At 35.5% G+C, this 27,437-nt stretch overlaps 1 protein-coding gene across 1 annotated transcript in view; it reads left to right on the top strand.

The window, feature by feature from the left end:
- ncanb (neurocan b) overlaps positions 1-27,437 on the top strand; it is a 242,756-nt gene that overhangs the window by 138,198 nt on the left and 77,121 nt on the right. The window contains exon 9 of the mRNA XM_056447233.1: positions 20,309-20,425. Coding sequence (XP_056303208.1) covers positions 20,309-20,425 — 117 coding nt within the window. The remainder of the gene's footprint in view (positions 1-20,308; positions 20,426-27,437) is intronic.

The following is a 27,437-nucleotide window of genomic DNA, read 5'->3' as shown; positions in this document are numbered from 1 at the left end:
TAAAGCAATAATCATTTGGAATAAAGTGGATGTCCACTTGGCCATCGGATAGAAGGAAGCAGAGAATTGATGAACTTTTAAATAATTTTAATGAGCAAAATAAAACAAAGCTCATGGAGACTGCCACCAAATTGAAACCAAAGCAAAACATAAAGTGTCCAGGCCTGGTCCTTTCTCATCTTCCACTGCGATCTCTACTCCTTTTTTCATCCAGAGCTCCTTTGTGAGACTCGAGACAGGTGCGTCCAGGTGTCAGCAGTTAGCACTCTCACCACCAGCCTCGCATTCTCACGGCTCTCGGCCCCGCCCCACTTGATACTGCGTGATGCTGCGGTCACACTAGAGATTGTGCATGCGAAATTCTGTCGTACGGTGCTGCAAAAAGAGGCGAGAATAAACAAGATGATTAGACATTAAAAAAGCGAGCGATAGGTCCATGTTTAAAATTTCTGTACAGAGAGGTCATGTTTTGATCTTCGATTGGTCTCACAAAATCATGTGATGTGATTTCACAGGTCAGACTTTACCAAGCTTGAACTTTCCAATGCATCGAACTACAAAATTGTTCGCACGAGCTTGCATTTCCAGTCTGACACATTCGCGTGCATATGAATGGAAGTCTATGGGGAGAAAAGTCCAGTGTGATCGCAGCTTAATTGTTGACAAAGGCAATAATTGGTATCAGTAAATTAAAACAATTATTGTTCTTGATAAAAGCAATAAACAGTATCAGATGGAAAAAGCAATAATTTGTATTAGTGGAATAAAGCAATAATCGGTATCAGATGATAAAAGCAACACTATTTATTTTGATAAAAGCAACATGTATCAACTAATAAAATCTAAAATCTGTTACAGCAGATAAAAGCAATAATCAGTATCAAACTAGAAACTAAAGTTCATTGATGAACTTTGATGTTGGCTTGAGAAATCATTTGATTTATGTCCTCTCTGCGTTCACACCAAAGCGGATAAACATGCGAGGATGACGTGAAAACAGCCAGGTGGATCAGAAAGGTCATATCCGCTTGTTAAGTAGTGACGTGTTGGTGACGAATGTAATACTGTTTCCGGGTCCAAGCCGCATCCAAAACACTCATTTGAATTGAGAAAATATTCATTTATGATCGCTTTTTAATCATATCACATTTTAAAGTGAATTTTATATAAAGTCATAGTGTACACAACAATCTCTGGGCTTGCTGCATCACAAATACCAAAACTGTAACAATTTATAAAAAATGAATCCCTTTCTGGCCATCAGATATTAGGCTTGGATATGTACATTGCGGTCGTGATTTTCAAATGTATTACATTGTTTTGTAAACGTTTACTATTATCATTTGATGAGTCTCCCCATACAGTTTGATATAGCGCTTGGACCCGGATGCCGCATCGCGTGACGTCACACTTAACAAGCGGATTATCTTTACCGCTAATGTTATGTTTGTTATAAGTGTTAAATTACAGTAGTGTAGTACCCCTACTATCCACGATAATAAAATTACTGGAATTGGAATTTATGTAAAAATGGCTTGCCATATTTGATTGAAAATATAAAAAGTATTTTAAAAAGTATTTTTTGTAAAACTGTGAATCTGGCCTGAAAACATATAGCAACAAACTGAAATGCAGAACACAGCTTTTTGGCCAAATTTGGGGCTTGTAGCATTAAAGTCCTAGAAGGAGATAGAAGACAAAATAATTACAGAAAGATTTCTGAAGCTTACAGCAGTCTGTTCTTCTGTAATTTTTCTCATCTCGTCCTCTTTCCCAGTTCACCTACTGTAGTGGGTTTAAATTTATTGCCAATAATTTTCCAGAGATTTCAATCAGGTTTAGATCAGGACTGTGTGCGGCCATTTTAATACTTCAATGTTTTCAGCTTTTAAAGAACTGCTTTACCCAAGTATGAACAGAACCAGGTGTGACTTCATATTCGTCGAGATCCTCGTAATTCTTCAACTTCCAGATGCGTTTTTGCACATAAACAACAGCAGCTTTACTCGAAGCCTCTTCAGAAACAAACCAGGCGACATCAAATTATGTTCAGCAGGGCACAAGAGCCGAGATGAGCAGGAGACGCCACGTGAAAATGAAAGACAGAGGGAACAATAAGAGCTGTTGATGTAGCAGCCTGAAGCCTACAGCTTCAACCATTAACTGTGTGTCAGACTCTCCAGGCACTAACAATAGCACAGACAATCCTCTCTCCCTCTCTCCATCACTCTCTTACACTTGTTTTTTTTTTTCCTCCATATTTCAGATTCACAGAGAGAGATCGACTCTTGTGCTTTTCGACAAACTTTTTTTTATATTGCAGTTTTGTTTTAGCATGAAACCCATCAATAGGCACGTTGAGTGTAAGATTTTTGAGTTATTTATGCAAATCTGAGGATGCGTGTGACTCTGAGAGGCTTTAATCTTTGAGGTACGTCAAGACGAGGATATTATTGGAACGCTGAGGTGTTCAATGTCAGGATTATTTTGGGATTTCGGTTGCTAGGATGAAGTTTAGTGCCTTTCAAGCTGAAACGTGACCTCAAATTGTAGGTTTTCGGTGTTTGAGGATTATGTGCCTGTAAGTGCTTTGAATTGTTTCATTTTCATGTTTTTTTTCTGTCTGTGTGGGTCTAAAAACAGATTTCTAAAACCCCTTGCAGGTGAAAATCGAGCACTAAAAGAACATCGTGTTTTGACATGACGTCAGCTCTTGTTTCTGTCATTCATTTGCACTTTCAGGTTCTATAATCTCTTTCTGCAGGATTTTACGATCTGCTTTGCTTTTTCGTGCGGTGCGATTTACTGTAGTTATGATGGATCTGTGAACTTAAATTTTGACCTTTTTGAAATGTGATGGTGTAAAACAGTTGTCTGCTTTTAGGGGAAATATCTACTATTAAACTGCATTTTACAGACTTAAATGCAGTATTCAGTACACTAGTTCAGTAGTTTGCAAAACTAAAGTGACTAATTTATTTAGATCATTTCAGTTTGGTAAAATATGTAAGTGTAAAACCACTCAGAGATCCAGTGGACAGTGTTTATTTTCTTGGTAAAATTTAATTAAATGTATAAATATATGAAAATTTTATTATTAAAGAGGTTTCAGTTGTTTTGTTCAATTGCAATATTGACATTATTTATTATTTGCACTATAAACTATGTAATAAAACATTTTAAGTAGCTTATAAAACTTTTTTTGTATATTAATAAAATGCAAAATATTCTAAATGTGGATAAAAAACTAATTTGTATACATTTTTGTTTAGTATTTAAATAACATCATTATATATGCTAACATGAAAATAATACCATATACCTCTTAAATTGCTAAAGTGTATTTAGGGACCGAACACCTATACGGTGCGTGGGGCCTATTGGATATGCTCGGTTTTTTATTATTATTATTTATTTTTTCATTCATTCATTTATTTTCTTTCAGGCTTAGTCCCTTTATTAATCAAGGGTCGCCACAGCGGAATGAACCGCCAACTTATCCAGCATACATTTTACCCAGTGGATACCCCTCCAGCCGCAACCCTTAACACTGGGAATACACTTTTGCATTCACACACATACACTACGGCCAATTTAGCTTATTTAGTTCACCTATAGTGCATGTCTTTGGACTGTGGGGAAACCAGAGAACCCGGAGGAAACCCACGTGAACACGGGTAGAACTTTCAAACTCCACACAGAAATGTCAACTGACAGAGCCAAACCAGTGACCTTCATGCTGTCAGGTGATTGTGCTGCCCACTGCGCCACTGTGACGCCTTATTATTATTATTTATTTATTTATTTTTATTTATTTAATTTTTTTATTATTATCTAGAATTAATCGCATTTTTGAGGGACTAAACATGTTCGAAAACTCACAAAACTTTGCACACATGCTAGAAGTGGCAAAAATTTATGTTTAATAAGGGTTTCAAAAGTGAGTGTGGCAAAATGACTTGACAGCACCACCTATTGGGCGCATGTTAAATTGTGAAGATCCACTGTATCGTCCACTGTTCTCTGTCATCCTAAGGCCACCGGGTGGCGGTGAGCCCAGCTGCGAGGTCCCTTTCATCGCTGCTTGCAGCTTTGATTAAATTTTTGTTTGTAGGTTGTAAATGATTTTGCAAAACAAAACGAACAAAAACAGTTTGTTAAATAAGTTTCAAAGTTTAAACAAGAGTAGGAGTAAGTTTTGCAAGAAAATGTCACAAAAAAAATAATTCACATAAAATTCTGTGTGTCACTTGCCATTTGTGTGCAATTTACTTATTATTTTTAAGTTTAAATTGCTTTTATCCTACTTTATTGTGTAGCTTGTACACTGTAAAAAGTGATTATTTACGTAAAGCGAGTAAACCAATTGCCTTAAATGTAGCAAGTTCACTTTACTTAAAATAACTTAAGTAAATCCAATGTAACTTGGAACTGTGAAGTTGACTTAACAAAATTGTACTCATTTTTGAAATAAAGTCAACTAATCGCTTATTACTGTGTACCTGAACACTTCATAAAAGTGCACTAGGCCATGTTCAGTGACACAGTTAGCATTTAGAAGATATAAACATACAAAGCTTGCAGTTTGTCACGATTTGGTTAACGATTTTTTGACGTCGCCTCTTATTTTAATTTTTCATCAGATCTTCTGGTCAATCAAATGCTCTCTAGAATCTGACATGCCGTGCTCCCTTCTCATTTGCTGTTCATTTGATGAGCTTGAGCTTAACCACTGTCAACGGCAGAGCTGTGTTTAAAATCAAAACACTATTGGCTGCTTTTGTAAAAGGGGGAGGAGCTACTATGTCCTATATGTTTTCAAATTGCAATTACGTCACACATTGAACAAAAATGCATATTTTAAAGTACCTTTAGTTGTACTTCAAATCCTAATTAATCAAATAATTAGCTCGCTATGCTAACATCTAAAGTCAGTTCATTTTAAATTTCTTCAGAGTCATTAAAAAAAATCTTTCCTCAAAATTATTCAGACTCACAACATTCTGACTGAGCCCAACTAATTACAAACACCAAATTCAGCAACAAAATGAATCCTACAAGCTTTCTCTGCCCTTTGACAGCATATGCTAAGTGCTATATAGTGTTTATTCGGCTGCATTTGGAGTTACGTCATTCCTCCTGTGGTAAACGGCAACTCCAAGCTTTCTCTGCGTCATTCTTCCAGCGGCATTAAATCACTCTCTTTCTGTGTGCCAGTAGATTGCAGTTCTCCTCAGAGAAGCAGAGTTATATCTGTGTCAAGGTGCAAACTCAGCTTTACCTCCACTGTAATTGCAAACTCACATTCGCTGGCGATTTGACCTCCGAGACTCTGAGCATGATGTCATGTGGAAAGTTCATTGCAGAAAGCACCATAAACAGATATATTCATTCATTCATTTTCTTTTCGGCTTAGTCCCTTTATTAATCTGGGGTCGCCACAGCGGAATGAACTTTACATGTTTCACGCAGCGGATACCCTTCCAGCTGCAACCCATCACTGGGAAACATCCATACACACTCATCCACACACATAAACTACGGACAATTTAGATTACCCAATTCATCTATAGTGCATATTTTTTTTTGACTTGTGAGGGAAACCAGAGTACCCGGAGGAAACTCATGCGAACACGGGAAGAACATTCAAACTCCACACAGAAATGCCAACTGACCCAGCCAGGACTCAAACCAGCCTTGCTGTAAGGGGATTGTGCTACCCACTGCACCACTGTGTTGCCCCTAAACGGATTTAGTGATGTGAAAATGTGTGATTGGCTGTGCGTTTTCCTGCGTTTGTTTGTGTTGTGACTAATTGTGGCGTTTAATTTACGTAATGACGCACCACCCACAGCGGGTCTATTCTCTGCAGTGGCTGCTCTGAAGGGATTTGGAGAAACAGTGATGGCTGAAATGTGAAGTAATGTTGATGTATTAACATGCTTTGATTTGTGGACAATCAGGTGTAGTTTCTATCATATATACAGTAGATCAGTGTTTCCCAACCCTGTTCCTGAAGGCACACCAACAGTACACATTTTCAACCTCTCCCTAATCAAACACACCTAAATCATCTCTCCAAAACCTGAAGTTATTTGGTCAGATAAAGGGAGACCTACAAAACATGTACTGTTGGTGTGCCTCCAGGAACAGGGTTGGGAAACACCGCAGTAGATGATATATGAATGTTTTAAATGTTCAGTTGTAGTCATGATGAGAGAAAGATGTGTAAGACTTTATTCCCCTTACAATTCAGAACTGAAAATTGCACAATTCAGTCTTGCAATTCTGACTTGATTACTTGTAATTCGAACAAGTTTACATCTTACAGCTCTGACTTTTAAAATAAGAATTTGTGTTGTATTTCCTGCAGTTCAGAAGAGAAAAGTCAAATCTGGAAAATGTAAAAAGAAAACTAAATGGTAAAAACTCATTGAATATTGAGAGAAACTATAGGAATTGAGTAATATAAACAACAAAAGTTCAAATTCTGAATTACCGTTTTTCAGTTCTGATGTTATTGTTATTATTTTTTAATTGTGATGTTATTTTTCCAAATACTGATATTTTTTTACAATTGACTTTATTTCTTGAAATTGGGAGTTTATATCTTGAAATTCAAACCTTTTCTTACAATTCTGAGTTAAATTCTTACACTGTTTTTCAAAAGCACAACATGACAATATTCCACTGACATGCAATTTGGCTATAATTAATAAACTATAACTTTAAAGTAAACTATAAAATATTATAGTAAGATATAAACTGTCAGAAAAGAGAGATATTACCTCATTGCAAGAAATAAGTCAAAATTGACTTTACAACAAACAAACACAACAAATACAGCCACACTTCTTTAAAAAAAAACGTCAGAACTGCATTATAAACTCAGCATTGTGAAATAGAAACTCAAATTTGCAACAAAAAGCCTATAAACTCCCAATTTTGAGAACTAAAATTTGACTTATTTGTATGGAATTGTGCAACAATAGAACTATAGAATATACAAGATGTGTTACTTGTATAGTTTTGAATGGGGGAAAGTGTAACGGTCAATATGGAAACTCTAGCGAAGTAAGCCCCGCCTTTAAGTAAAAGAGCCAATCATCTGTGGCTATAGACTGAAAATTCTCTGGAGATGAATGATTGGTTCACTCATGCGTTTTTACGAAAGTTTCTGCAGCTTCATTGTTATGAACCGCCTTGGGTTAGCAAACACGCTGGAATCTCAGCTAATACTTGCATCACAGACATATAAATATATCTACCTGAATCTTAAAATCTCTACTTTTCGCTACACTAGAAAACAAATGTTCTTTGGTTTTGTAATCTGAATGAAAACAAACGCAAGATACTATAAAGTCTGTCCGTCTGACTTCATGACTGTCATTCAAACACAAATCACATGATGTCAACCACTTGAAAGCCCACAAACTTGTTAACAAAGAGGTCATTGTCATTTTGATAATAAGTTGGAATTACTGCAGAAGACCGGTTCAAATGTATATTTAATAATTCAGAAGATGATACCGCCTCGAAAGTAAGTTATTTATTCCTTTGGTTGTTACATAGTTTGATTGACAGGATGACGTCTGATCACGTCCTTCAGAAACAGCCATAGAGTAGGAGGTTGGTGTTATGATCTCATTCCCTTTCTGTTGCTTGGGGAACTTGAAAAAGTAATTTATTAGCACAATTTATTTTGAAATAAATATAAAACAATGAATTGTTAAAGTTCAGATGGTGATAGAAGTGGACACAAGGTGCCGTAGGTATAACTGAACACTTTATTCCCTCAGAGAGATTTGTTTGGTCAGGCCAGCCACTATAATTTTCAGTCTATTGTTTTCAAGTGTGAAAATCTCAGAGGGGTTTGATTGGATCTCGCTGAGATGAAGTCTTCAAGTATTTTTTCCTTAACAAGGGCCTCGGCGTGGCTTCTTGAACAGCTTGTTTATGAGAGAATATACGCTTAAGGGTCGAGGCAGTGAAGCACTGTATTAGTATTTATTTTCTCCAAGACTGTCCCTCATGAACTGTGTTTTTGAGATCTGCCATCTCATATTTTAATGGTTTAGCTTTGGGGCTTAGTAGCTGCATTTTCAACAATGGAGATCAAAATTAGAGGACAATTTTCTCAGAAATAAAGAAAAATTCATCGTTCAAAGTTTTGAAGAGGTTTTACTGGGGGTTATACTACACTAGAAGAGCAGTGTTTTACAAAATAACCAATAAACTGCAACAAAAACTCTTTAATTTGTGAAAAACTCAGCGATCAAAATGATCAAAACAGGTCTGTAAGTTACAGCAGTCTGTTCTTTTCTGATTTTCTCCACCCGTTCTCAGTCTCTTTCACAGACTGTAGTGGGTTTAATATTATTACCAATGATTTTCCAGAGATTTCAATCAGATTTAGATCAGGACTCTGGGCTGTCATTTCATTATTTCAATGTTTTCAGCTTCAAGGAACTGCTTCACCCATTTTGCTCAGCAGCAGGGTTCATTGTCCTTTAAGAAAATATGGTTAATTGTTCGATGAACACAGGGAACAAACTTCACATTGTTAATGTAGCTTCTGATACAGTAAACATTTGAATTCACTCTGTCATAGCTTTATAAGAACCTCAACCTCTGCTGCAGAAAACAATACAAAACCAGGACTCCTGAAATTTTGCATCTAGTCTGATAATTCAATTTAATTAAGAACATGATGTTTCCTAATTAAATTAAACTTGTTTCATCCAGTTCTTCGTTCACACAACATGACTGCGTAAAATACGTTGCTCTGGTATATTTTGTTGCATGTTTCAGATGACAAATTCAATTCAATTCACCTTTATTTGTATAGCGCTTATACAATGTAGATTGTGTCAAAGCAGCTTCACATAAAAGGTCATAGTTAATAGGAACAGTGTAGTTCAGTTTGTAGTGTTTAAGTTCAGTTCAGTTCAGTTTAGCTCAGTTCAGTGTGGTTTAATAATCACTACTGAGAGTCCAAACACTGAAGAGCAAATCCAACGATGCACAGCTCTACAGATCCCGAATCATGCAAGCCAGTGGCGACAGCGGAGAGGGAAAAAAAAATTCACTAATTGGCGAAAGTGAAGAAAAAAACCTTGAGAGAAACCAGGCTCAGTTGGGCACGACCATTTTAATTTCTCCGCTGGCCAAACGTCTTGTGCAGAGCTGCAGTCTCAGCGGCGGAGGCTGGAAGCTGGCCTCAGCGAAGACTCGTCTGTCCCTGGAGCATCACAGGAATCAGTCTCATGTTCTCCACTCCTCCATGACCACCACAGTAGCTGCTCAGGATACAGCCTGGTCCAGGATATGGAAACCTTGGGATCATCTCGTTGTTGGTCTTGGATCGAATCCACTAGATGGCACTATCTACATTGGTTCAAATATAAAATATGTTGCTTAGGCTTTGAAGGTTTCAGATAAACATACTGCTTGTACATGTCCAAGAGAAGGCAGGGCTTGTCACAGATCACCTGACCAGCAAACCACTGACCAAACCCCTTTACAAAAGCCAACCAATATTGTTTTTAAAAGCAAACGTAACACAAAAGTTCACTATGATCACATAGTTTACCTTAATTTTACATTACTTTTATCTCTTTTGTGTAATTGTGCTTCACCCGAGCACTCAGCAAGTAAAACACCGTATAAGTGAGCTACCAAGCAAATTGACAAATGCAGAATAGTTGTCCCTATGGAGGAGTAAGGCAAACTTATTCTATTACATATTTTAGACACCATTATCATTTATTGTATTATTCGGTGTTGTGCAAAGAACAGCACAAAAATAATGCTTTATTTGTTGTTAATATGTCCCTGTAGATATAATTAGTGTGAAAAGGAACAAAAGTTGTTGGTGTATTACTGCCCCCTAGTGTCCATTTTACCTAAAAACTGCAGTCAAACGTAGATTGAAGTTTGTTTTTGCGGTTTCACAAACATTTTAGCGTACATTTTTAATGCTTTGACTCTTGTCAGGACAAATTCAAATAGAACTAAGCAGTGACCTTAACATTTATGAAAGTGTATGTTGTTCTCCACAATTTTGTTCTCCATTGGATGTATGTTATCTTTAAGTAGTGTAGCTTTTTGCTGAATCTAAGGGTTTGCTCTAGACATGGGAGTTGCTTAGAATGATGATGCTTAAGGATTTGAATCATAAAAAAGTTAAGCAAATTAGATTCTGGCTGAAAGAAATTTTAAACAGGCACTTGATGCACCGAAAGCTCTTTTTAATCAAGCGTTTACGAAGATAAATTGACTGTTACCCACTTATATAGTTTGTGGTGTTAATCGTGTAAGCAGTGCTTTCCGGTGGGCTTCGTTTGGGGTCCGCTGAGACCACAAACAGCGTGTGGACGTTAGTAAGAGTGAGTCTCAGAGAAATGGAAAGAGACGGAATTGGGGAAGAAGTAACTATTTTAAGCTTGCTGTGTAATTAATCATAAGGCAACGGCATGAAATGGAAAAAGCTTTTAACTGCTTTTGTCTTGTCCTTATTTTTTGCTTTTGTTGTTGGCTTTGGCGTTTTTGCATTGGCTTTTTTTGTGTGCTCATTTACAACATAAAAAGACAACCGAGTGTTAAGCTTGGTCACTTCATATGTTTTCACTGATCAGATCACTATTCAGAATATTTTCAGCTGTGAAACCGTTCCCTATTCTAAATATTGTCATATTTTCATCTATCTATCTATCTATCTATCTATCTATCTATCTATCTATCTATCTATCTATCTATCTATCTATCTATCTATCTATCTATCTATCTATCTATCTATCTATCTATCTATCTATCTATCTATCTATCTATCTATCTATCTATCTATCTATCTATCTATCTATCTATCTAGCTGTCTGTCTGTCTGTCTGTCTGTCTGTCTGTCTGTCTGTCTGTCTGTCTATCTATCTATCTATCTATCTATCTATCTATCTATCTATCTATCTATCTATCTATCTATTTATCTAGCTGTCTATCTGTCTGTCTGTCTGTCTTTCTATCTATCTATCTATTTATTATATTATTGTTGTTGTTGTCATTGCATAATAATTTTATTTTAGATAATTTTATTTGACTTATTTTTGTTTTAGTATTGTTTTTATTCATTGTCACGTTCCATTTTCATTGTTATTAAATGATAAACAGTAATAATAATAATAATTTTTTTTCATAATTATGATTTTTGTCACTTTTTTGTTTATTATTTTAATATTTATATTGTTGTTGTATAAGAAGCTTATTTTTTATAGTAATATTATTATTTTATTTTAATTAATTAATTAATAATTAAATTGTACTTGAGTATTTAAAAAGTACCCTCGCAAAAATTAAAGACTGGAGATTCTTGTTTCATCACATTGATTTAGAGTAAAGTAAATATCATAAAGTAATTTGTCAGACAAATGAAAATTAAAAACAAAAACAAATGCAATAGCAAAGGTCAAAAACATCTGTGAAAGACAATAAATCTAGTGTTTAACCCTTTCAAGTGTTTGATCACATCAGTGTGATGTCATCATTTGCTTAAATCAAATCTGATTTTCCACCATGGCTCATAGAAAGAGGCATGCAATGATTATAAACCTCAAATCATCAGCGTTTTCAAACAATTAACATTTATTTTAGGCAATTAATTATCATTTGAGTAGTGTTTTTATTCTTTGTCACTTTTTCCTGACAGAAATTTCCTTTATTATGACTTTATTTATATTTTATGGTCATTTTCATTTTATTTACAGAAACCATCATAATAGTTAAAACATAATAATATGTGTTTTTCAATAATTCCTTATTTTTTGTTACTTTTTTGTAGTTATTATTATTATTACAAATACTAATATTATTTTTCTATTATAATTATTTTTGTGTAACTTCCTTTTCTTTTTAATAATTTCGAATTTTTGTAACTTTTTTAATAATGACATTTTACAGTATAGAGGTATGAATTAGAACAGAAAAGAGGTCAAATACTTTCTGATGTATTAAAAATTCCTCACAAGTCTTTCAATTATCTGATGTAAACAATGCATTAACACTGATCTCCTGATCCTCCACTACATCCTAATTTATTTTATTATTAACTTCCATCTAACACCAAATACCAAAATACCCCCGTAAGCATCTTACTTTGACTAAACTCCTATTATAATTCCATTCGGGATGCATAACGCTTACACGTGTCCTGAATAAGCATTCTCATTTACTCCTCCTGAGGAATTTCCACATTATCCTCAGCTTAGGGATCTGTTCTCCTCTGGGACCTGCAGAAAATGGCCTACGTTGTGACTAATTGTTTGGAACCCGAATATCTTTTTTTTTTTTTTTCAGCTAAGCGTCGAGAGCTCTCCATGCTCTCTGAAACCGATCCGTTTGACAGGATTTGGGATGAAGATGCTCTGGAGTGTCGCTGAAGGGTTCATTTCATCACCGTCATGACGAAGAGTCCTTGAACTCTGGCGCAAGCTTCGGTTATTAAAACTGGTCAAAGCGGATATCCAGGAGTGTAAAAAGTACTTCAAAAATTATACTCAAGTGAAAGTGCAGATGCTCAGTAGCAGTTTTACAGAGTTAAAGGTACAAGTATCTGCCTGAAAATGCCCTTGGGGTTAAGTAAACTAAATAATGTACAGCTTAAAATTGTACTTGAGTAATAAAAAAGAACAAAAATTAAAATGAGACAGGAGATTCTAGTTTCATCGTGATTCTTCCTGTACCGCAGAGTAAAGTAAATCTCATAATTTGTTAGACATGTGAAGTTTCATAAACTAATTTCGAGAGGAGCATGTGATATGATGAGCACGTCTGGCCACTCATCTGTAAGCAGTAATAATCCAATCAGATTGATCCTAGTTTACTATAAATGGATCATTTTCTCCCTACTGTTTCTATCTTCGTTTGGAAGAATCCCCCCTTCCCCCTTATCTCCTCCTTTTCCTCCCTTTTCTAAAGGGGGAGCTCTCGGGACCTACCTGATCTCGGATCTCCTGATATGCTTATCGACCGGGCGGGAGCCCTGGGCTCAAATATCTCCGAGCTCAGGATTCTTTCCCGGGACAGCATGCCAAACCTGCTTTATACACCAAGCATATCTAAGTGGGAACTCTTGAAATGAAAATAAAACGACATGCAATAGCAAAGGTCAAAAACGTCCATGAAAGACAGAAAATCTAGTGTTTAATCAATTTGCATGTACGATCACACCGGTGTGATTAGAATATATTTACGACGCATGTTATCGACTGCTAAAACAAAACAAAAACAAATGTAATAGAAAAGGTCAAAAACATCTGTGAAAGATGGCAAATCTAGTGTTTAACCCTTTCAAGTGTACGATCATACCAGTGTGATGACATCAATTGCTTAAATCAAATCTGATTCCCCACAATAGCACATAGAAAGAGGCACACTGTGGTAATAAATCATAATCAGTGTTTTCAAACAAATAACATTTATTTTAGGTTTCAGACATTCAAATGCAGATAACTGCTAGCAACACGTAACATTTACGCTTTGTAAAAATACTGTACATGCCGATATTTATGGAGATGGCAATATTAATGTTTTTAAATATAATCGCACATTGTGCTTTATTCACGTAAGAGACACATTGTTTAGGTTACTAGAAAGTTTACTCTATTTCCCTCCCAGTTAACCAGCCACCTAACTTTAAGTATTTTGAGAGAAAATTATGAATTAACATGTTGTAAATCCAACAGCTTTAATCCATCCTGCAACATGGCGTCATTCATTAACCATCATATACCAAATAATAAGATCATTATTAAGCCGTTTAAACGATGAAATACATGTTCGTGCACATATCTGAGAATCGTAATATCAGTTGTTTCACAGGACGTTTGTCAACATTTACAGAAAAAGGGAAAAAAGAAACAACCATATATGAATAAATCATAGGGGTTGCGATGTGTCACTTGATAAACTTGACGTGTCGCCATGGAAATCTTAAAGCAATGCAATTTAAGTAACGTCACATAAAAAACTCAATGGGAGTATTTAAAATTGGCGTGTGAAAGGGTTAAAGAAATAAACGTGTTGAATAGGATAACATTTTAAACTACTCAGAAAAAAGTTATATACATACTGTAGATTATTGCTTTGGGATGAGTAATTTTTGAGATAATTTTGATATTTGGGTGAGCTGTTCCTCTAAATACCGCATTAAAGTAAAATTACTCAAGTATTTTACACCCCTGAGGCCACCAGTGTTGCCAACTTAATGATTTTCATGCTAGATTTAGCGACCTTTCAGACTTTCAAAATAGCACCAAGCAACAAATCTAGTGACTTTTGTTGTTTCGGAACAATCATATATCTGCTTCTCCTTTGTTTGAAAATTAAACTATTTAATTTGCCTTTTTTTTAGTTCTTTTGTGCTTATAATAATCCAATCACAGAGCTTTAGTGACATACCAGTTTCTCAACTTGAGTCTGAGTTTGTGTATCATATAACATATATAACACAAATAGATGGGTGACACGGTGGCTTAATGGTGAGCACTGTCATCTCACAGCAAGAAGATCTCTGATTCGTGTCCCGGATGGGCCAGTTGGCATTTCTGTATGGAGTTTGCATGTAGGTGAACTGAATAAACTAAATTGGCCATAGTAAGTGAGTGTGTGAGAATAAGAGAGTGTATGGGTGTTTCCCAGTACTGGATTGCAGCTGGAAGAGGATAAAACATATGCTGGAGTAGTTAGCGGTTCATTCCGCTGTGGCGACCCCTGATAAATAAGGGACTAAGCTGAAGGAAAATGAGCGAATGTACAATAAGTTTATTTTTGATAATAATATTATTATTTTAATTAATTATCATTTGAGTATTGTTTTTATTCATTGTCACTTTTAACTGGCTGAAACTGCCTTCATTATGACATTATTTTTATTTTACGGTCATTTTCATTGTCACATTTTATTTACAGAAACAATCATAATAGTAAAAATATAATAATAATTTATGAACAATATAAAAATAATTGAATAAACAATTTTTTTGTCACTTTTTTGTTATTATTATTACTATTGATACAAAACATATCTAATACAATACAAACATTTGCTGGAGTTGTTGGTGGTTCATTCCGCTGTGGCAACCGCTGATAAATCAGAGACTATGCCGAAGGAAAATGAATGAATTAAATGAACTTATATAAATAGAATCTGATGACGTCAGTAATATGCAAATGTACACGACACGAAATTTAACGATTTAGCTACTTTCATTTGAAAATAGACATTCACAATCTGCTTATTAAGTGTGATGTCACGTATTACAGATAAAAGTGAAAACAAATGGAACTAATACATGCTCACAGTGCGCTGTAATACTTTTGAAAATCACGAGCGTAATGTTTACATCCATGTCTAATCTCAGATTCATCTTTTATAAATGGGTAAATATTGGTGTCTGGGATACAGAGACTGTAGTGAACGCCATGCATTCGTAAAAGGTTCCTTTTAATGTGTGAGACGACTGAACAGTGAACATAAAATGGTCACAATTGAAACGAATAGAGGCTTCGACCTGGAAACAGTTCTCCATACATCACAATAATATGGGTAAAACAGCTGCTTCTCTGTGAGCCGTGGAGGGAATATTTTCCATTTTTTTTCGCCGCTATGAAGCCACAGATGTCACGTACTTGTCAATCTCAGCCATGCGACGGGGGCTTTCGGCTGTCTGATGTCTTTGAACAATTGAGTCCTTAATGCAAAACTTTCAAGCGTGTGACTTTCAGATTTTGTCCTTCACAGTGTTTGTTGTAAATATGTGGGTTTTTATGCGGCTTTAGTTACATTAGTGACTTTGCAGCATGAGCAGGGCCTTGAAGAAGTTTCAGAAATGAATAATTTATATATATAAAAGGAACGGATGGATGATTACTCATCTTCAACTGGCATTAGATATGTTTTGATGTCTCTCGTCAACTAGGCTGTTAAAATAAAAACAGCACATGTTGTGTTGTACATTTCTTGGTGTCAATCAGAGCAGGGTTCTTGATTTGTATTATAATCACTTACTATATAAATAATAAAGAAACGTTCATTTTTATTTACAAATGAAGAGTTCAGATGCAAAAGCTTCTAAGTGCCATCTGAAATTTTCTACTAAAATGAGCCTTTTTTCAGGCTTCTGTAAAAAATAATGGGTTATTTGCATTGCCTTTAATGTGAACTAATTGAACACAAACATAGGAGGCTAAGAAAATAGTAATTGTAGAAGAAATTTAATTTTATTTTATTTTATTGTTTTTATTGTATTTTTATTTTTTTCTTTATTTTATATTTAATTTTACTGTATTTTTATTTATTTTTATTTTATTTTTATTTAGTTTTTTATTTGATGTTTTTATTGTTTTTTTACTTTATTTTTATTTTTATTTTATTTTTCATTTAACTTTATTTTATTTTTATTGTATTTTTATTTTATTTTGTTTTGTATTTTATTTTCTTTAATTTTCCTTTATCTTATTTTTATTTTCGTTCCCCTGATAAAACAAGAAATGAGCCAAAGGAAAGTTTTTTTATTTTATTTTATTTTATTTTATTTTTTTACTGTATTTTATTTTTTATTTTATTTATTTTATTGTATTTTAACTTTTTATTTTATTTTATTTTATTTCATTTTATGTGTTTCATTTCCCTAATAAAAAAGGAAATAATCAAAAAGGAACATTTATTTTTTATTATTTTTTGTTGAACTTTATTTTATTTTTAATTGAATTTGTTTGTTTTATTTTTTATTTTTAAAATCATATTTTTTATTTTATTTTATTTCATTTCATTTTATCTTTATTTTCGTTCCCCTGGTAAAACACGAAATAAGCCAAAGGAAAGTTATTTTATTTTATTTTATTTTAAGTTTTTATTGTATTTTTTTTCTTTTTTTTTTATTTTCTATAAATTTTTTACTGTATTTTATTTAGTTTTATTTTATTTTTATTTATTTTTTTATTTGATGTTTTTATTGTATTTTTTTATATTTATTTTTTTCCTGTATTTTTTTATTTTTTTATTTTATTTTTCATTTAATTTTATTTAGATTTTTATTGTATTTTTATTTTATTTTGTTTTGTATTTTATTTTCTTTCATTTTCTTTTATCTTATTTTTATTTTCGTTCCCCTGATAAAACAAGACATGAGCCAAAGGAAAGTTTTTTATTTTATTTTAATTTATTTTATTTTATTTTATTTTAATTTTTACTGTATTTTTACTTTATTTATTTATTTTTTTTATTGTATTTTAACTTTTTATTTTATTTTATTTGATTCCATACCAGGACATAAACCAGCCTGAATCAGCTTGCCATTTTCATTCATGCAAATTGAGTTGAATGCTGTCAGTGAATACAAACATACACAAAACAAATGTAAATGTACATACAGTAACTGCAGAAAACAACCGCAAACCAAGCCTTTAATCTGCTGTCATACTTTACTCTTGTATCGTTCTGTGTGTACTTTTGGTTTCTTAAGGGATTGCGTGCCTCTGCCAGAAGAGCGAAATAAAACAAGCTGTCAAAACAGACAAGAAACAAAGTACGGTTAATTTCTGTGGAAGAGCTCCCAAGGCCTGTAACAAAGTAAAAACCTGATAAGATGTGGGAAGTCGAACGCGCACGATGCGACCGCGTTGCGATTTATCTCTCCTGCTGTAAATAATTATGTGTTGGGAATTATACCGGAGGAGACGTGGTGTGTTTGATGCTCTGTCAGATTGCGTCTCGTGGCTGGAAACGGATTATAAAGCAGCACTTAATCAATTTCCGGTGCGAGTCAAACGCCTGCGTCCTTGTGAAAGTTGCCTGTCCGTAAGTTGATGTAATTATGACTTAATCTGTGAAAATTTCCATTCATCACCACGCCCCAAAACATTTCGCCAGACAGGTTTTTCAAGAGTTGTAGCTCACTGAAATAAAGTGTGTTTATGACCCGAGAACGGTATGGTAATGTGTCATAAAAATAGAGGAAATTGTGCGCCGCTACTGTAGGCGATGATCAGATAATTTATGAAGGCCGGGGGATCATCAGAGGCGGACATGGCGAATCGCATTGTCCTTCACTGTGGAGCATCCGTCATGATGAACAGGGGATGACTTCAAACTTTCACTAATCTCTCACCTTGTTGAAAGTCACACGTTTAAGCTCCTGTGCGTTTTTAACCCGGAAAGTGGAAGCTGCCTGCTCATGAATGTGGCCCAAATTTCTTTGTCAAAACTGGTTGTTCTGAGCCACACGGAAATGAATTTTGACATTCATCTTTATTCGGAGGTTAAACAATATGTTGTTATTCAGAGTAGGTTTGGCTTGTCCCGCAGATTTAAGCTCAAACACACCTAAAATATTCTAGTGAATTTGAAGAGCTTGAATATTGTTGTTTGCTTAAAGTCCAAGTGAACCGGAAGTTGCTGAGATGTATATTCTGAGATGTTGCTCTAACAGAAAATAAATATTAAGTCGGGGCAGGGCTTTCTTTTTGTGCATCATTGCCTTGTAGAAAACTGGTAAAAGGGGCGTGGTTGAGAATTTTGTTGCTGAATTTGTCAAACTGACATCATCAGAGACAGACCGCCACTTCAAACGTGGAAGCAAATGGTCAGGCTTCAACTGATTAATTGATAATTGATTTTGGATTGATTAATTGACAATGGATTAACTAGCATGGATTAACTGTTTACCTAAAGAATAACAATGTGCACTAGCAAAATAAACACTGTAAATTTAGATTTTACACAGACTTTAATAAGTATCACTGCTAAACTCTGCAGGAAAGTTGACCTCTGGGAATAGGTTTGGATGCCTCAGTTAAGGAGGCTGTTTCCCAGCAATAGTTTGATCAATTAAAACAAGACTTGGGACCCTTCATCAGAGCTACAATCTGAAGGGATGTACCAAATTTAGAAGCAGTGCCACCTATTGGTCATGTGCTATAAACTTTAAAGTATTTGCCAGATTATTCATCCATTTATTTTCTTTTCGACTTAGTCCCTTTATTAATTAGGAGTCGCCACAGCGGAATGAACCGCCAACTTATCCAGCATATGTTTTCCACATCGGATGCCCTTCCAGCTGCAACATATCACTGGGAAACACCCATACACTCTCATTCACACACATACACTACAGACAATTTTAGCTGACCCAATTCACCTATAGCGCATGTCTTTGGACTTGTGGGGGAAATCGGAGCACCCGGAGGAAACCCACGTGAACATGGGCAGAAGTTGTGGATTAACCTGCACAGATTAAATGTTGACCTAAAGAAAAACAATGTGTGCAAGCAAATTCTAAACAAGACTCTAATAAGTATCACTGCAAAACTCTGCAGGAAAGTTGACCTCTGGGAAAAGGTTTGGATATCCCTATTTGGGAAGCTGTTTCCCAGTAATAGTTTGATCAATTGAAACAAAATTTGGAACTCTTCATCAGAGCTAAAATTTGAATGGATGTGCCAATTTTGTAAGAAGTGCCACCTATTGGTCATGTGCTAATAAGCTTTGAAGTATTTTCCAGATTATCATTATTACAAAACCTTTACTGTTGATAATTATTTTATATTTTCAAATAGTTTGAAATAGTATACTTTAAGTTGACATCTAAACCTTAATGCCTACCTTTTGGTTAACTTTTTTAAATATATTTAACATTTTATATAATTTCTGAATACAGATGATATGTTTTAAGTCACATTTGCAATGGGATAATTCACCAAAAAAGAAAATGTGCTGTTAATTTACTCCCACTCAGGCTCTTTTGAGACGTTTTTCCTTCAGAACACTACTGTAGAACAAGAAGATTTCTTGTAACTGTGGTCCAAACTGTTCTGAACGCACTCTGGACAGATTATCGTGGCTGTGGGTTAAATGTAGTAATGTTATAAGTCATTTTCAGACCAATTGATTTGTTTCGTAAGACCTGAATGTATAAAAAAGGAGCCACATGTATTAATTTTTTTTGCCTGTATAATGTTTCTCTCTCTCTCTCTCTCTCTCTCTCTGTCTCTCTCTGAAAGTACTGGTGTCTATTCACTTGCATTTTAAGAATCACCAAAGACCACAGTTTCAGCTAAATCATTATTCGCTCAAATATTCTGATAAAGATTTGTTTTTTCCTTATCGCCTTACCCTAACTCACATACACAGTACATTATTTGGAAACACTGAACCTTCATGCTCATGTTAAAGATTTAGATGTAGGTCTAGATTTGGACACAAAATGCTTTCTTATTGTGTTTTACATCTGGTCCTCTTCTTTGTGTTCCCTCTCTGCAGCAGAAGATGATCCCTGCCAGACCAACCCATGCCTGCATGGTGGGAGCTGTCTGACTGAAGGAGAGGGCTACAGTTGCCTTTGCCCTCAGGGCTATTCAGGAGAGAGCTGTGAGATCGGTGAGTGGATTAAGACAGAGGTCAGGGTCAGGACAAAAGAGGTCAAGGATGTTTGAAGGAGCACACAGCAGCTCTGCAAGTGCTGTTAAATGTATGCTGAGGGATAAAATTGGAAATAAAACCCTCTGCAAGCATTTCTTCCAAGGGCTATGCCTTTGACCCTTGACGTTGAACCAATGAATATGATTATTAGCAAGATGAAATGTTCACCAAAATGTTATTCACCACCATCTCAAATGGTTGCTATCGATTGTTTTTTTCCAAGTTTTCCCAATGCGGAGCTATAAGAGAACTGTAAGTCAGTGTTTCCCATGCCTGTTCCTAAAGGCACACCAAATGCTACAGTTTTTCACTCTTACTAATCAAACCCACTCAACTCACTTGATAGTGGACAATCCTGATCTAAATATTTGTATACAGTTAGTGTGCCTCCAGGAATAAGGGTGGGAAACACATTTTTACAATTCACTATGTTCTATAGTTTGAAAAATCTTAAAGAAACATTTGACCTTATTTTGGAAATAGACAAAATTTAAAGTTCCCTATAGATTTCAACAGTTGATTTTACAATTTTTCAATACATTTAGCGAATCTCCAGGACTGGTGAGGTCACTTTTAGCTTAGCTTAGCTTAGCTTAACATAAATAATTGAATCGGATTTGTACATTAGCATCAAGCTCAATTTAAAAAAAAAGAGCTTCAATAACATTCGTATTTAAAGCTTGATTGTTTTAGTTACATTATGTAAGGCCGACGGAAAATGAACAGTTGCTATTTTCTAAGCCGATATGGCTAGGAACTATACTCTCATTTTGATGAAATAATCAAGGAATGCTATATAGACCTAAAAATAGTTACTTTACATTTTCCGTCAGCATTAGTAAACAATGTATCTACAGAATAGTCAAGCTTTAAATAGGAAAATTATCAAAACTCTTTTTTGAAATTTTGCATGAGATGCTAATGCTTTTATCTGGTTCAGTGATTTATGCTAAGCTAAACTAAGCTAAAAGTGTGCGAAAGTGAAGATCGGCTAAATGGGTTGAAAAATGGTACAGCTTAAAAACTGTTTAACTGTACGTGACTTGTCAAATGAGCTTATTTCAAAAAGGTGGAATGTTCTTATAAGGTATACTGACTAAGAGATGCCCGAGATGCCAATAATCTTATCTGTTTTAATGATTTATGCTAAGCTAAGGTAAGCTTAAAGTGTGAAAAAGTGGAGATCGGCTAAATGGATTGAAAAATGGTACAGCTCAAAAACTGTTTAACTGTACGTGACTTGTCAAATGACCTATTTCAAAAAAAGTTGAATGTTCTTATAAGGTATACTGACGAAGAGATGTGCGAGATGCTAATGATCTTATCTGATTCAATGATTTATGCTAAGCTAAGCTAAAAAACAGGAGATCGCCTAAATAGATTGAAAAACTGCAATGTTTAACTGTTTGTGACTTGGCAAATTAGTCTATTCCAAAAAAAAAAGAAAGTATAAGGTTCTTTTAAGGTATGCTGACGAATATTTTTGAGTTTAAATCATTAGGGGTTCAGCTGACGGTAAAATTTGGGAACCCTGGGGTAGTTAGTCTGACATGGTAGCTCTGCAGGGGAAGATGGTTTACAGAAGCCGAGAGACCTGACAGCAGACTGCAAGGTGGCATGAACGGGAAGTGGCTTGGTGATCTGACAGGGTAGCACACAGCTCATTCTTCTCTGTCAGACAAGAACAGGAACAGGTGAAGGGAGAGCTGCACTGGAGGTTGGAAGGCTTTCGAGAAAATGAGAGCACACTCAGAACAGGAGGGCAAGGCTGTGCGAAGAAAAAAGGAGAGAGAGATAAAGAGGCTGAAAAGAGATGGGGATAATATATATGGAAGAGTTAGAACTGTAACCACTTAAAGAGAACATGAAACGACAGTCTTCACAAAGCATTGAACATCCGTAATGTGGGGTATTTTTGAGTAATAATGTAGGATGGCATTATGTTCATCTGAAATGGATTGAATGGAGAAAAGTGGACTAGTGCTGCCCTGCTTTAGTTTGCATGAACAATGTGTTTGCAACATGCATAATAAAACTTGAAAAAAGACCATAGACGCCTACATATAACTCCATAACACTGTAGCGAGTTGTTTTGTAAATGTTTTAGAATCAGAGAATTAGCTTTCTGATGAGATACTGTATGCCAAGTAGTCTAAAGAGCTGAAACACCAAATATTAATTGGATTTAAAGGGGTGGTCCACTACGATATCATATTTTAAACTTTAGTTGATGTGTTATGTAGCTGTGCAAACATAAACAACATTTCTGAATGTAAAACGTTTAAAATTCAATGCAAAGGGAGACTTTAGCTATTACAGAGTTAGCTTACCAAAGCCTACAATGAACGAAGTTTGGGGAGTACAAAAAAATACATCCTGATTAATGATGTCATAAACCCAGTGCAGCGAAGGGGCATGGCCAGATGTGCTGTAATCATATAGCAGGATGCTTCCTGGTGAGATGGAGCCGATCCACAAATCTCAGCACATTATGTTAGCTGACCAATCAGAGCCTCTTGAGGGGGGGCTTTTGGAGGAACTAGGAAATATGACGTTTTCATGTTAGCTGAGTAGCTGTATATAATTAAAGTAAGATATATGAAAAAATAACGTGATTTTTCACAAATGAAGCATGAGCACACATTGCTTCTGAAAATAGTTCTCAGTCATCTCTCACAAATGTATAATTAGGCCTAATATCACTGGGCCTGCTGCAGCTATGGTGTGGCATTATTACTCCATAATATGTAGTGAAGAAGCCTAGAAAATAGCAACTTATAATTTTCTAGCATCTTAGTACACAATGTAACTACAGAAGACAAGCTTTAAATAGAAAAATTATCTAAGCCATTTTTGATTGAGATGCTAATGGTCTAATCTGATTCAATGATTTATGCTAAGCTAAACTAAAAATGCTCTCACCAGAAATGGAGATGGGATGAATTAACTAACGAAATTGGAAAAAAGTGGAGCGTTCCTTTAACTAAAGGTTCAATTTGATCTTTATAGCACCTCCTTCTATTTGACTGAAGTACATACATCAAAGTAGGCAGGATTCAGGACCACCATAGTGTATACATTTGCTACATTTGGTGACCAGTTTAAGATTAGAAAATTATGGATAGATGAGCAGTGAATCAACTAGAATAACAACTAAATACTAGAAAAGCAGCTTTTTAAAACATTTTGCCATTTTTTTATATTTACTTTGATAGAAAAGTAGTTGGACGGGAAGTGAAGTTGGAAAGAAACACGTGGATGGGATCTGGAAAGGTTTTTGAGGCGGGATTCAAATTCTGAACACCCAAAACAGTTTCGCTGTACAGTATGTCAGCCCGCAGGGCTATTGGCACAGAGAGAAAAGCTGCTTTTGTGGTCATTTCATGACCATTCTAGGCTGAACAAACAGCTGAGGCTATAATAAGGCATCATTACGAAGAGCCGTCTGGATGTCAGAGGTCCCAGCTGTGTTATGGTGGAGAGGTCGAAGGTTAGCAAAGCTGCATTATCCTGGGTCTCATTATCAATCTTTTCACGTGTCAGCTGGAGTCGATAGCTGAATTATGCTAAACTACAGCAAACAGTCAATCTGTCGCTGGCATGCATCACAGTGTGATGCTAGCTAGCATGTTTGCTAATAACCCACTTATAGATTAGATCCACAAACACATTTTTTATACAGTTCTATGCAGCCTTAGGGATTCATTTCAGACTTTGACATAAATCAGTAAATCATATTGAGAAGAAAATAATTCTTGTTTATGACATTTCAACACTTTTTAGACGTCGAAAGTTCCTTCGGGTGATTTGGTAATTGGCTTTTCCTGCCTACTGGCAGAGCATTCTGCGTTAGCGGTGTGTGTAATATTAATTACAGCCAAAGGCATAAGGTTAATTGCATATTACTCCAAACTCTTGACCATATTTTGTACTAACATAACACTTGATCTCTCAAGTCAATGTGTTGTCAGACAAAAGAAGGATGAATTATGTAGAGAATTGTTCTTTGATTCTCTTATTTGTATTCATGTGCATTAGCGCTACTTGCTAAAGCTCGCTTTGCCCTGCACCATTTATGCTACAGGCATGAATGATACTCTACCTCAGATTGGGTTTTTTATTGAACATAGGAGTACTTTTTTGTCTATCTGAAGAGAAAAAAATGGTGAAGAATGCAGGCCAAAAAATCTGATCGACTTACTTTAAACCAGGCACCCTAGGCTATATATAGCAACCACAATACAGTGGTGGATTTATTGCTCTAACAACCACAACAACATCGTCTTTGTATCTGCATCACAATGCATCAGCATACTCTGTTTGTTATATATGAAAATATATTAATAGCAAAATGTGTAGTTACAGGACAATGCAAAATGATACCCTCGTACTCCTTCCTTTGGGACTTTGGCAATTTGGAAAGAGTCATTTAGGATCCTTGCATAATTTATTGACTGCGCATCTGCCGGGCAATTGAAACATTTATGAGAAAGAGCAAAGAAGCTCACGGCAGGGACGAGATCACTTCCTTTAGACGCCCCACATGCCAACATCAACCAGACAAGACTGTCCATCAATCTCCATGGGGCTCGCTCTCCAGGAGATACATGAGATGGATAGAGACACATCCCGAGTTTGGTCATGTTCAATAATTTAAGGCATGTTTGAAGAGTTCACAGATTCATTCGAGACAAAATGGTGCAGAAATACCTTGACAGGTTTAGATTGTTATCCGTAGCTGTTCTCAAGAGTGGATGCATTGTGAGGTAAAGGAGTTTTCAGTCTAATTTACAACTTGTTTACAAAGCAGACAATATGCTTTCAGGAGATATGTGTAGCTTATGTAAAAATATACCCAACATCCCTAGAATTGATTTGCTTGTGCTAATTGTTCACCATTATTTTCATTGCTTAGAAATTCAATGTGCAAAACAAATCAAAATGACAAAACAGTTTTATTAAAGACCTCAAGTTTAAGTGCAAGCAGACAAACATTTTAGGAAGAAATAAAAATATATATTTTCACAAAAATTCAAACTGTTCAAGATGTTCGCATTTTGGTCGTACAATACATTTACATCATATGTACTGTATTTTAAGAAGACACTATGGCCAATAAAACGTTGATCACAAAAAAGAAGACACTATGGCTGCATTTACACTGCAGATCTTGATGGTCAATTCCGATTTTGTCACTGCATCCAATTTTTTTGATGACCTGCTTACATCATCTTTCAAAAGTGACTCGTATCCGATTGCATTTACACAGCACACGTCAAAGGCGCAATGACCAGGAAAAAAAAAAGATTGGGCGCTGACTAACAGCTGATAATAAAAGAGTGCTCTTTTCTCTATTACTGTATGTAATCTGTTCGCAGCTTTGACAAGCTGTTTTACTATAGTTTATGACAGAAAGGTTCTCATTTGTCCATCTTCTTTTGATATATAGGCTTTTTTAAAACTTTAGGCATCTTAATGCAATGTTCATGACGTAATTTATGCATGTAATGTATGCACTAGTTTTATATTAGTTTATACTGGTTAAGTGGCGGACATTGCGCTCTCTCGCTCTCGTTAACATGCTTAAATACCTGTGCTATATGACAATGTAAAAGCTGTTTTAGTCCTCGTGTATAAGATTTAAGGTTTGGGACTCTGCTGAAGTCTGTTCTAAAAAAGAAAGTGTCAGACTTGACGTCAATCGCTATGGTTTTTAATGATGCGCGACTCGCATTGTCAGGTGAAAATCCGATCTACCTGCTTACACTGCAGACACGAGGGCACAGATCCGATTCATATCAGATAAATTTCCACATAAGAACAAGGCCTGAATCTGATTTGAGTAAATCGGAATCCATGTGATTTGTTCCTGCTTACACGTACATGGGCCATATCCGATCTGAGCCACATGGGAGAAAAAAATCGGAATTGAGTCACTTAAACAGTGCAGTGTAAATGCAGCCTATGTTATCAACAGGTTGAAGGGATATGTAAAGAATTGATTCCACTTCACATTCTTGTAGCGGTAATTAGAGTAAACAGTGGTCCCCAAACCTTATAACACCGCAGACCGGTCAACTCTTGGCAATTTTACTGTGACCTGGAAGGGTGGGTGTAAATATATTTCTAGGTGAACATCAACCATTTTCTCAGAGGATGACAATCTGACAAAACAATGCTGCAAGTCTGAGACAAGTTTTATTTATGGTTCTGTGTTTGTCTGAGATAATTTGTCTACCAAAATGTGTGCATTCTTGTTCATAGTACTTGCCAGGTGATTTGCGGTGCGCTTGGGGCATTCTGAAAAGTTTCGATGTTTTCAACTTGGTGTGCCTGGAAGGAAGGGACTCCCAGTATGTGATCAAACCACATGCCTCAATTGAAAATAAGGGACTTGCGAGCGGAAAAGACATGATTTGTGAACGGCTGCAGTCATTTGAGATCTCCAGCAGTTGATCTTCGTGCACAGACATGAGCCCCTTTCACACAGTGATACCGGTAAATATCCAGAAAATTTCCAGAACGACTTTACCGGTAAATTCATAAAAAAGGTGTTCACAGGTGTTCTCTCAGTAGTAATTAAGTTTATGATAATCTCTCGTCTTCATTGTCTTAATTTCAGAGTTAGAGGTCCATTACGCTAAACCAAAGTTCTGCCATGATTAAGTCCACAAATGAGGAGGTTACTCAGTGACTTATGGGTCACAACAGCTGCAAGTGTGGATTAGGAGTTTGCTTGCTGCATTAAAACAATTGAAAAGCCAAATAGAAATGCTGGCCGACAAGATTTATTCAGCCTGGAGGGGAAATGGCTGATGTTTCTGTGGAAGCTGAATAGCGTAAATACAATTTTACGGTGCAGACGTAATGCAGTCAGACTGAAGCATACCCGAATGATTCAATACTCATTCACTTTATTCAAGCAGTCGATATGTGTAGTCTGGGACGCAATTTAATCTCATCCAATCAT

This window comes from Danio aesculapii, chromosome 22 (assembly GCF_903798145.1).
Source record: "Danio aesculapii chromosome 22, fDanAes4.1, whole genome shotgun sequence".
Taxonomy (NCBI): domain Eukaryota; kingdom Metazoa; phylum Chordata; class Actinopteri; order Cypriniformes; family Danionidae; genus Danio; species Danio aesculapii.
This window is presented reverse-complemented; position numbering and strand designations above follow the sequence as displayed.